The sequence below is a fragment of the Corylus avellana genome, chromosome ca7 (assembly GCF_901000735.1).
Source record: "Corylus avellana chromosome ca7, CavTom2PMs-1.0".
Taxonomy (NCBI): domain Eukaryota; kingdom Viridiplantae; phylum Streptophyta; class Magnoliopsida; order Fagales; family Betulaceae; genus Corylus; species Corylus avellana.
In genome coordinates this window covers 6551616-6564639 of record NC_081547.1, presented here as the reverse complement: position 1 = coordinate 6564639, position 13024 = coordinate 6551616, and the positions used below count along the sequence as shown (strand labels likewise).

At 34.1% G+C, this 13024-nt stretch overlaps 1 protein-coding gene across 1 annotated transcript; it reads left to right on the top strand.

Annotated features, from left to right (window-relative positions):
• The first annotated feature begins 3409 nt into the window (after positions 1–3409).
• LOC132187532 (GRF1-interacting factor 3-like) lies at positions 3410–12013 on the top strand. Its single transcript, XM_059601872.1, has 5 exons — positions 3410–3560; positions 3653–3778; positions 8700–8776; positions 10929–11013; positions 11094–12013. Exons 2-5 carry the CDS (start codon positions 3701–3703, stop codon positions 11532–11534), a joined length of 681 nt encoding a protein of 226 aa, XP_059457855.1. The 5' UTR covers positions 3410–3560; positions 3653–3700; the 3' UTR covers positions 11535–12013.
• The last annotated feature ends 1011 nt before the right edge of the window (positions 12014–13024 follow it).

Genomic DNA, 13024 nt, shown 5'->3' with positions numbered 1-13024 from the left:
GTTTGGTTCGCGGATTGTCTAGTCCATTGGAAAAGGATTAGCTACCACTGGGATTAGCTACCACTGGGAATAGATTAGCTAGTCCTATTCCTTTGTTTGGTTGTAACGCTGGAATAGACTACCTAATCCTATTCCTTCGTTTGGTACAGTGCAATATGTTGGTGAATGGAATTGTATTGTGATATTATTTCCTAAAATACCCTTATAATATAAATACAATTTATATTATTAAGGACTTTCATTCTTTTTTTTTTTTTTTTTGAAACATAAACAATTTTACTATAATTTTTTTTTTTTTTAGTTATGTCATGTATATATAATTTTATATATATATACACGCTTGAACAGGTATGAATAACCTGTGTTCAAGTGTGTGTGTATATATATCAGTGTGATTTTTAATTCAGTTATATATATATATAACTGAATTAAAAATCACACTGAGAAAGTATAGAGAAAGAGAGATGGAGAAACAGAATAAAAAATAAAAATAAACCCTAAACAGAATCAAAGAGAAACGATACAGAGAATCAAAAAAAATAAAAAAACAGAAGAAAAATAAAAAAAACTCAAAAACGTTTTGGGTACATATATATACACACACACACACGCTTGAACAGGTATGAATAACCTGTGTTCAAGCGTGTGTGTGTATATATATATACGCTTGAACAGAGGTTGTACGCTTGAACATAGGTTATATATATATATATATATAATTAAATTAAAAATCAAACTGAGAAAATATAGAGAAAGAGAGATGGAGAAACAGGATAAAAAAAAAAAAAATTAATTAATTAATTAATTAATTTTTTTTTATTTTAAAAAAAAGCCTAAACAGAATCAAAGAGAAACGATACAGAGAATCAAAAGAAAAAAAAACTAAAATAAAAAAAAAAATAGAGAAACGTTACAGAGAAAAAAAAATCCAAGAAATAGAGAGAATGAAATAACCAAGAAACAAATAAGAGAAATCGAAGAGAAGAGAGGGGGAGAGAGATCGCTTGCGCAGAGAAGAGAGATCGTTGCTCTTTGAGAGATGGAGATCGTTTTGCAGAGTCTCCTTGAGAGACGTGGGTGCTAGAAGGGTAGGGTTTTTGTAGGCAATTTACACGATAATTTTAATCCCACAGGAAATGATTAGCTAAGCCACTCGTTTTTTAGTGGCTTAGCTAACCCCATGTATATAGGATTAGTAATCCCATGGGAATAGCTATTCTCAGGAATAGAGTGTTACCAAACAAAGGACTAGCTATACCTAGTGTTAGCTAGTCCAATCCAAAGGTCTAATCCGCGAACCAAACGGGGCCTAAAAGTCACACTATCCTTATAAAAGTAATGCTAGAAGCACATCTTGTGTCACTCCAATAATTATGTGACTTCTAAAATCAGAATTGGATTTGTGATTAAATTTTGATCAAATACTAATTTTAAAAGTCATCTTATTTTTTGAGTGACACAAAAAAAACATTAGAGTAACTTTTATGATTACTCTCCTTAGAATAACACAAGAGTAACACCAGAGGAATTTCTACTGTTACTCGCTAGATTCTAGCCAGTTGTTACCGTGGTTAACAAATTTGTTGTACAACAGTATATTAATAAATTAAAAAAATTAATTTTCTTCCGTCTCACTTTTAAAACTATAATTGTTGGATAAAGAAAATAATTAAAATAGAGGGTAATGATATAAGTCTTTGAAAATAAAATGTTATAAGTCATCCTACAGTCTTTTGAAAGTCCTTTTAAATGTGATGTATTTTTTAAAATCATTATTAAATTTGAGATGATCATTACTGAAATTTAATATATTTATAATTTTAAAACACACGTCACATTCAAAAATACTTTAAGAGCACTCTAAGAAACCTTATGACATTACTCTTAATCATATCCCTCCTCAAGTACCATATGATTTATTTGATCCTTAGTAGTTGGTAATGTGATTTAATATCATCTCTCCCTCACTTCGGTTGCTTCTTTGAGTTTAGTTCATTGGCATTAAATTTAAGTTTTGAAATGCTATATGTTATATTGCAGCACATGTAGCAATCAATCTTAATATTGAAAAAGATAATAATAACATATTTGGGATTGCGTTTGAGAAATAGATATTTTAATTTTTTTTTTAAAAAAGGTTTTTTTTGCAAAAGCACGTTTTGGCAATTTTTGAGCTTTTTGAACTCTTAAAAGCGTTTTTAATTTTTGTTACCAAACATATATATATTTTTTTCTCAAATTAACTTTTTGAGTATTAAATGCACTTTTAAATCCTTAAAACGCACACTTAAACATGCCCTAAATATTCGAATGCATTTATGATTTGTACGAAGATTGAAGAAAGAGTAATGAAAGAAGCCCTCTTTATTTATTATTATTATTTTTTTTTTGTCATTTTAAAGTTAATTTGCTTTAAAATTGCCATTAAATTTATGATAAATCATTATTGAATTTGGATCCAATGATAATTTTAAAAATCACATCAGTTTTGAAGGAATAAAAAAAGGACATGTGAGATAATAAAAAAAATATGGGAATTTTGTTGCCAAATAATGCTATAAGTCATTTCTATGTTTTTTTTTTGTTCCTCCAAAACTGATGTGACTTTTTAAATTATAATTAAATCAATTTTTAAATGTGATTTTAAAGTCATATCAAGTTCTTAGGGACACAAAAAGAGACATGGGAAATGTTTAATTGCCCAATGAAGTTCCCAAGTGGTTAGGGCATGTACTAGGATGTGGGTTTGAATCTCTGCAATAAAGAATCTCCACATATGCTTGATTAGTATTAGCCACATTAGGACTCTTTGTTGCCATCTAGCGTCTATAGCAATTAACAAAGACGACCTCACGATTATTTTACAATATTAGTGTGAAAGTTTCAACTAACTGTTAAATAAGTTATAATTATTATTTTTTATTTTTTTTAAAAAACTAAAGATTAGTCTATATCAATATTGTAAAATAATTATAAAATAAAAATGTAGTATATAACATTTATCATTAAACAAACTCAAATTTAAGTATTATGTATAGTTGGCTTGACAAAACTTTTAAGATAGTATGTTTTGCATTTTGGTGATAATGTGTCGTATAATAAGACTAATTTGGAGTACTTTAAGTTTTGAATTATTTATTAATATATTTTTTTTTGGTTCTCTCATAAAAAACCAAAAACTACTAAACGAATCCAATTACTTTTCTCTGAAAGTACCACTGAAACGTAAGTTATGCTGTTAAGCTCAAAGGATGTAGATGATCAGTTAAGCATAACGTGGCGCAAATCTATTAGTTAATTGGAGAGAAGTGTGCGCATCGGAGCCAACCCACCTCAGAGTAGCATTAGTTTGTCTTTACTCTTTAAAAGGTCGAATACCAAATCTGGTCTGCTATGTTCAGGGAAACGTGTGAGTTTGGTAAAACAAACAAACAAATAAATAAAAAAGAGGAAAAATTCCATAAACCTCGTCCATATCCAAAAGATTTCCTCTCCTAAATCCTCTTTCTAGATTCAGAAACCTTTTATCAAACACTCACCAGTCACCACCTACTCATCAGGTACTCTTCTCTCTCTAGCTCTAATATCGAAATTGGTAAATCCGGGGCTTTATTGATTTGGGGGTTTGGTTGTTTTTTTGGGTGGGAGCTAGGACTAGGGTTTTGTGTCAGTTTCAAGAAAGAAAAAAAGGAGCAAAAAGATGCAGCAGCCACCGCAAATGATCCCTATGATGCCCTCGTTTCCACCCACAAATATCACGACCGAGCAGATTCAGAAGGTACCCCCCTCTTCTACCTGCTCTGCTCTGTCACTTGCACCCCACAACGGTTAGAGACTAATTTATGTTTGTGGGGGTTTTTTGTTTGATAGTTTTGGTTTATGGGTTTGATGGTTTATTTGGATTAATGGGTCTGTGTTTTTTGAGGTTTGGAAGGGTATATGCGTTGGGGAGATGGGGTTCTTTTTGCATTTGTTACTATGCTTAATTTAGCAAGAAATAAGTTAGCAAAAAAATGTAAAAAATATGGTTTTTGATGTAAGTGTGATATAATTGATTGTGGCACGCCTATTTTACTCCTTTTAATAGTTAAGACCTATGCGTAAAATGTTCCAAGATAGAGTGCCTGATTATATCGTCAGAGAACTTGCTCTCGGATGCCTACACTTTCCTCAACTACATCTTATCTTATCCAAATTGATCGACAATCTAAAGAGAACGGTACATGGGATAAGACTGTGGCAAGTTACTAGTTTTGAGGTTTCATAATGTGAGGGGCACAAAAGCCAGTGCTTCCCAAAGAAATGTATCTGGGTAATGTTGTATTAGTGTGGTTGGTTACCAAAAGTTAACAAATGCTAATTAGGCTGTTACTGTCAAAAAGTTATGATACATGAAACATATATCTAGTAAACTGGATACTGTTTGCTCAGGTTTGGTTGTGAAAAATCTCAGGTTGTTTAACCAAGCTTACTGGGTAAATAGCTTTGGAGATTTGCTCATGAAGAAAATTCATTATGGAGATAGGTGATTATTGAGAAGTACGGGATCCAGAGTGGAGGTTGGTGTTCTGAGGAAACTTGAGCGCCATCTGGTGTGGGTCTTTGGAGAAATATTAGAAATGGTTGAGGGTGTTTCTTGAACATGGTCTTCTATAGAGTAGGGGATGGATCTCGCCTTCGTTTTGAGCAGGACGTGTGGTCCGGAGAAGCAACTCTCAAGCCCCTATTCCCAAGAACTTTTCTCTATAGCTCATGACAAAGAGGCTTTATGTCAGATTACTCGGACTCTTCCAGCTCTTTTGTCCATTGGAACCCAAGTTTTTTTTTTTTTTTTTTTTGCATTCCTCTATCGATTATACTCTTCGAAAACCTCTCTGAGAGAGAGAGAGAGAGAGATAAAATGCTATGGTCTCCAGCATGTAGTCACGGGTTTGAAGTGAAGAGTAATACCTCACAATCTAGAGAGTTTTCCCCTTTTCCTTTGAAGAGCGTTGGAAGGTGAAGGTTCCACCTCGTATTGCTTTCTTCACTTGGACATCAACTTTGGGTAACATCCTTACAATTGACAACCTTAAGAGTCGGGGTCTTACCCTTGTCAATTGTTGTTGCCTTTTTAAGAAGAGTGAGGAGATCGCAAACCACCTTCTCAATTGCGAGTTTACTAACGAGTTATGGCACTTGGTTCTCATTTTATTTGGAGTCCCATGGGTCATGTCGGACAATATTCTAGAGCTACTTCAATGTTGGAAGACGCAAGGCCGGAGACAATCCCCAGAGGCCATCTGGAAAGTAGTCCTTTACTTATGTGGAGCATTTGGAGAGAGAAATAGACGTCTTTTCAAGGATCGCGAGTCTTAATGTGCTGCAATTAAAAGCCTCTTTTTTGACTCCAATAGATTGATCGCTTCTTTTGTATACTTTTCTTGTGATCATAGCTATGGGCCGTGTCTCGTATGAAACATGCAGTACATTCTATATAGTATGAATATGTGCCCTTTTTTTTTTATAAGTAATCGAAACATCACTAAAAGCGTAAGGTGCTCTTAGGTACATAAGAAATATGCAAGAAAAAACACTTAGCTAACTAGAAGGAGAAAAATGAAAAAAAAAAAATCATGTGCCTTCTTGACCAGTACAAAATAATTCATGGCAAAAATTTTATACCGATAAGCTTATCGGTCGGTTAAAATTTTTTTATCAAAAAACCGATAAGCTATTTTAATTTTTAATTTTTTAGAATTTTATATTTATTATTGTAGTGGATCAATATAAAAAAAAAACTTCAATAAGGTATTTTAGCCAAAAATATATTCTAAAATAACTAATTTTTAATAAGCTATTTTAGGCTTTAGCCCAACAAAACGTATTTAAACCTCCAAAACAATTAATTTTTGACCCAATTAGCAACCAGTAAAAGCCCACAAAAGCTCAAACCGATTTAACTGACCGATTAACCGACTGGTTAACCGAGTACCGATATGACCGATAATTTTTGGTTAACACTTCTTATCGGTCGGTAATCGGTTAGGATTTGGTTAATCGATAGCTTATCGGTTAATCGACTGATAAGCCCATTAACCGGTCCTAACCAACCAATACCCAGCCCTAGGCAAAATCAAGCCCAATCATATTTGTCAATTAAGTTGTCAACTAAAAATGGTGAATATATATATATATATATATAATAGATTTTTCTGTAGAGTAAGTTTGGAAAGGTTTAATATGCGTTTTTAAAATCAAATTAGGGTATTTCTACTTCTTGTTTCCTTTATCTTTATGTTTGTGAGATTTAGTGCTTCTTCTACATTCTTGAAGCTCTGGTTGATTGTTCTCTATGAATTTCCAACTTGAATTTGATTTCTTCTACATGTTTTAACATCTAAAGGGGTGCCAGATGTCATAATTTTTATGCCAGAGAAGTTGGAAAATAGAAACTACTAGTGGTTTGATATTTGCTATATCTAACAAGAAATATTAGTGTTTGGCAGTGAACTATTGACTAGAAAGTTAGAAGCCTAATTAGATAATAGAATGGCCAATTCGAGATAAATATTTGAAATGAAATGTCATACTTTCTTGAATCTATTTCATCTGACCTCTGGTGTTTAATGTTTATCTATACATTTGCTGATTGATGGCTAGGTCTACCCCTTCCTATCTTTCCTGCGATTAATTATATGGTTCTTTAGGCTATGTTATTGCAAAGTATGTTTATCCATATTCGTTTTACATATAAAAAAAACATATATGCAAAGTATGTTGTTAGATGAATTTGTTTTGTATTTATAAATGTACCAACTTATATACATTTATAGTGGTATATCTGAAACATAAGGAAAATGATTTGGTATCGGTATTTTCCATTCCAATAGACAAACCGAAATTGACACTGGAACAGAATTTATAAAGCACAAAGAGAAAAACACTTTTCATCTTAAAGCGAAGGACATCCAATGAGGCACAGGGAAAGCGGAAAAAGAGTACAGATTTTTAAAGGTCTGAATCATAAAATAGTGTGTTTTTTCCATCAAAACATATATAGTTGTAGGCATTAGTCAGCAACCAATTAAGAATGACTATGCACTAGTGATACCCAATTTTTAAGCATTTTTTGGTTATAATTTTGTATAATCATGTGCTTGGATTTGATCATTTACTCTAGTAAGGGAAAATATTTTTGTAAATTACAAGATAATAATATCTAGTGTTATGGTCAAATTTCATTTGGTTTTTTGATTATTTTGCTGCTCCCATTGATAATTTTATTCAAATTTATTTGTATAGATTATTAAAATTAAACGGCCTGCTTAGGATTTACTGTTTGGGACCTACAACATTCAAGCAATTGGACAATGCTCTTAACTGCTATAAGACAACTAAATCACTATTTTGATATATATTTTTAATTTTAAATTATGAATCTTTTTCTTCCATTGCATTTAGAAAATATGCTTTATTCTGATTAGGCACGTTTGCACTTTTCACTTTGACTCCATAATGCCTTTGTGCACAAGTGAACCTTGAGCTTTTAACAACAATGCACAAAAAAATACTTGAGTTGAGTGCTTACAATTTGAAGTCTTGTTAATTGTCTTTTACCCTTAGTTTATGTGAAAAATGAGATGATTCTTGACAGAAATTTAGAGATGCTTGTACCAGATTTTGAGTATGTGTCCCATGGCTTGTGGATGTTGGTATGATTATGGCCCATTTTTCTTCAACTACTGTCTACTAGATTAATTTATATTCTAACAAGCTGGGTCCTGTGCGATCCTACTTAATTTAGTCACCAAGGGCACATGGGACCCTTGCAGAGCACATCATTTATGATCCTGTGCAGAGGGCTCACCCCACCCGTTGAATTAAAAGGAGATAAAGGGAGAGTAAAATCTCTGTATTATCACCTGACAGATGTGTCCATTTTGTTGAAAGAGGACTTTCATCTAAAGTCATTAGAAGAGACTTTGATGATGTTGATAATTATTTACTAGCGAGGTTTAACATAGTACCAGTTTCAAAGTCAGTACTAAAGGTAGGATATGGGACAGCTGTAGTTAAATAATCTAGATAACTGTAATGCCAACATTGATAGATATCTTGAAGGCTCTTCAGTGTATTACTAGGATGGTATCGGGGTAGTATGTGTGATCATTTACCCAAACAAATTGATGAAATTCTCATGGGCCCTGGGTTCTAATTCTGTTTAATTGTATGATTGAATACCCGTCAATTTAGCTGATCACATACACCGTTCCATCATAATTGAAAATTGCATTTCAGCCTGCATTTTTTTTTATCAGATTTGTGATAATTTCTTCTAAAGGTCAGCAGATGCTTCTATAGGAACCTAGTTAATGGAAATACAAGTTGCTTGACGAGATTTTCAGTCAATAGTCATGGAATATTTCATGATTTGTGAAAAAAGGTGTGCAATGGTGCTCATTTATGTGTGCCGTGCGCCCCAAAATGTCATTTTATGTATTATGTTGACTTTAGAATGGCTTCATTTAAAACGAGTATTTGTTTTTCTATTAGAACTCTTTTAACTTGCATGGGTTGATCATTCAGCAATTCTATTTTGTACATTACCTTTGATTTTCACTTCCTACTGTGGGAAATCATATTATGTACTGATGTACGTGCTGGCAGTGGCATGAAGATTTTAATTGTCCAATGTTATCTTTTTATGATTTGTGCAGTACCTTGATGAGAACAAAAAATTGATTCTGGCGATATTGGACAATCAAAACCTTGGAAAACTTGCTGAATGTGCCCAGTAAGTAACCTCTCTCTCTCTCTCTCTCTCTCTGCATGTATGTGTGTGTTCTACATCACCAGGGTTTTAATTGTTTGTGCTTTTGAGATTAAATGGCAGTTTTGGATTGTTAGAAATATTTATTAATAGTACAAATAATTGATTCTGGGTCTTCCAAAATGGTTAACCTATCCTTTTTACTGCTTCACTTATCCTTTCGTTTTGAGTAACCTTGCATTGTTTTGTTGAAAACATTAGCTGAGATACTTATCCGAGGGATGAAAGGTTGTTTCTCTTTTATATAGTTGTTGGATTGGTCATTCTTCTGCAGTAAATGGGACTAGAGATAGAATCTCGTTCACATAGCAAGATTATGCTTTTTAGAAAATCTCTTCTCCCATTGATATGAAAGGGACTGCTGTACTCGTTATACTGATGGTGGACTAAGCACGCAACAGTAACTGAATTATTTCAGTTTTTGGCATCTTATGTTCTTAATAGGTATTTTAATAAGATTGGTTTATTACTTATTAAAAAAAATGTTCTTAATAGGTATTTTATTGAAAAGTACAGAAAGTAAAGGATGTCGATAACATTAATGATGTCCCAACACAAAACATAAAGGTGTTTTGGAACTTGAGCCCTTAGTGGTCATCATTGTTCTCCATTCAGTTCAGTTATAAAAACTGGTTTCACCTTAACTACCATGTGCTGATCCCGTGCCATCTGCACAACCTCCACCTCACCACTAAATCAAATTAAATTAACCTGCCGATCTTATTCAGTTTAAAGCTCAATTCAAGAGTTCACTTCAAAAGTACTTCCAGCACCCTCCAAAATTGGTCTAGGCAGTCCTTGAAAAGTTTTATGTTTTTGGACATTATTATTTTTCTTTTCACATCATAAAATTTATTGAAAGTTATTTGTTTTTCACTTGAAATTGTGATTTTATTTATGAAATACAAATAGGTTTGGGTTGATTTGGTAGCGAAGTAGAGGTCTATTCATAAAAGGGCAAATGGAAGCTGCAATCATTGAATCCGATCTTTTTTTCAGTCTTAAGTTGATTTATTTGTATGTGCTATTCTACCAAAACCTTTTACAGGTGAAGTTTTTTTTTTTTTTTTTTTTTTGTGCTTGTGTGACATTCCAGAAAATTAGTCTCACATTAAGAAGATGGATTGCCCACATTGAGTGGGTGGATTATAAGGGTGTTCGTGAGTGCTAAGTCCCACATCAATTCCTTATTATGTGAGACTGAGTTTTATAAATAGTTCTAGAGAGCCCTAATTGCAATTTGACTAGTCCTTTTAGAGTGATAGCGCAAATGTGGCTACCACTTTCGTCAAGTCGTTACAAATGATATCAGGGCAATCTAATACCATGTGGCACTGAGTCATTGCATGACATGAATCCTAATAGGAACATCTAAGGATTTGTGTAGAGGAAGATTGTGACACCCCATAAAGTTCGTATCACATTTGAAAGATGGATTGCCCATATTTATTGGGTAGATTATAAAGGTGCTCTTATGTACTAAGTCCCTTGTTGGTTCCTCACTACGTTAGACTGGGTTTTATAAGTGATTTTAAGGAGCGTTAATTGTAACTTGATTAGTCCTTTTAGAGTGATAGAATAGATGTGACTAGTACTTTCTTTGGGTCGGTACAACTTGTGGCTCTAATGCTCCCTACTTTGATGTCTAGTATGATTTGATATGATTGGTAATCATGGCATACTTTTTAGCTTATTGTCGAATGAAATGGATGTCTTTTTGGATTGAGACTAAGGATCTGAAGATTAAGAGCCAAACCCCCAAAAAAAATATAAAAAACCCCTGAGATAACAAATATTTTTTACCTGTCAATCTTGGTTAAATTTTGGAGGGAAATTGACCCACACCCCTCTGACTTTAGACCCATCACCAAATCGATCCCTGAGTTTTTTAATTTGACAACTGTTTGTCAAAATTATAAACTTGGATAGATTTGGCAATGGGTCTAAACTCACGGGGGTCCAGGTCATTTTCCCAATTCTGGATTATAGCTTGATTGGTCATGACTTTGTATTCATATATTTGAAAAACTATTGTCGGTATATGGCAACTTTTTTCTGTGCTGTGTGTGTTGGAGTGCAGCATACATGTGATATTCCATATCATTTGATGGTTTAGGTACCAAGCTCAGCTTCAAAAGAATTTGATGTATCTAGCTGCAATTGCTGATGCTCAACCACAAGCACCAACAATGCCTCCCCAGGTGACTGTAGGCATGATTCTTCTTTTCCTAATTCATCATATTGCACACATCTTGCTCATATGTGTATCAAACACTTGCAGATGGCCCCGCACCCTGCACTGCAACAAGGAGGATATTACATGCAACACCCACAGGCAGCAGCAATGGCTCAGCAACCAGGTATTTTCCCCCCAAAGCTGCCATTACAATTTAATAACCCACATCAGATACAGGATCAACAGCAACAGCAACAGCAACAGCTGCACCAGCAGCACCAACAGCACCAACAGGCCATTCAAGGGCAAATGGCACTGAGAGCTGGAGGGGCCAACAATGGCTTGCATCCCATGCATACTGAGACTGCTCTTGGAGGTGGCAGCAGTGGTGGTCCACCTTCTGTTAATGATGTACGTGGAGGAAGCAAGCAAGACGGCTCTGAAGTTGGGGCAGCAGGTGCTGATGGCCAGGGAAGCTCAGCTGCTGGGCATGGCAGTGGTGATGGAGAATCTTCTTACTTGAAGGGGTCAGAGGAAGCAAAGTAACATGGTTTTTATTTGCCATTCCGCATGTATACATGTGGCTGTTGATAGTAGGTGTCTGTTAGAGTAGGGTGGTACGCTCTGATGATCTTTAGTAGATTGAGTGAAGGAAGTAGCAAAAGCTTCCCCTTGTAGTTTTTAATAGGTTAGGTAGGTGAAGTTGCATTGTAAGAGTCTTTGCAAATTGCATGCAACGAATTCTGGCATCAGCAGCAGCAGATGAAACATGTGGTCAGACAAGACAATCTTAGTCGGAAGGGGAAGAGAGGTGGAAGCATGTGGTCTCTACTTCCGCATCTGTCAATTTTAAATAACATACAAGTTCCTGCAGGGTCTTCCAGACTTGAGATTTCATCCAAGTTTTGTTTGGTTTTGACCATTATATTATCATTATCTGTGCAAAATAATTAAGTTTTGACTTTAACAATTATTTGCAGAGCGTTTCAGTTTGCGATCCTATATATGCCACTTCTTTTGTTTTATTTGTTAGTGGGGCGTGTAGAGTATCTGTCTTCAAATCTCCTGAGGTGGCGTGGACCCAGATTTTAAGTTGGTGGTTAGGGATGAATTGTGTCCGGCAATTGGCATTGAAGGCAGATGGGGGAAAGTTGCATTTGCAGTTGGTTTTGCTTAGTCACCAAATCGGTGAAACTAAACTTGCACGAGGTTTGCCATCGGTGGTAGTGTTTGAGTGACATTAAGAACATCCCCATACTATTAGGGTGAGAGTTCGACTTCTGAAAATATAATCATTCTATTAATATTATTTGTCTTGGATCTTAGTAATGCCTTGACGGAGTTAGGTTAGATTATAATTCAGTCATATTTGAAGGAGTGCATGAGGTTTCTATTGTTTAGGCATTTTGTGTGGTTCTTAGCAGTCATGTGTTACTATGGTAATATCTAAGTATAATAATTACAATTGGTCTTTCACGCTTGCCTTTTATATATATATATACTTTTTTTCATACCAAATCATATTCCTTGGGCCTTTGGTTTTTCAAACATTTGCACATGTGCACAGAACATAATTGGTAGAATGTGGTTCAGTGGTAGTTAGATTGAATTTACCTTTCTATTTTGTGTTTATGTGATGTATGTTTTACTCTAAAAATAAAAAATAAAAAATAACTAATGATTATGGAAAAGGGTTGCAGAATTTACAAGGGCTCGGATTTTCTTTTTCATAAACAAAAAAATATTAATAAGCATTCAAAATATAAAGTACTTGTATAAGTACAGAACCAGTTTTCGCTTTTGTCGCATTGAAACAACCTTTCCAAGGCTCATTAACAAAGCTTGAGGGAGAAAAAAGAAAAGAAATATTAAAGAATTCTCCCAAGGTAATTATGAAGAGTCTAACAAGAAGAGGAACGCCAAAAGCACTAAAGATGACGAACCTTTAGAAGTCATTTTCCAAATCAAAAGAATGAGAATCATTTTCCAAAGAAATATAAAGCAGTGAAGCTTTTGAGTACCAACTTAACCAAAAA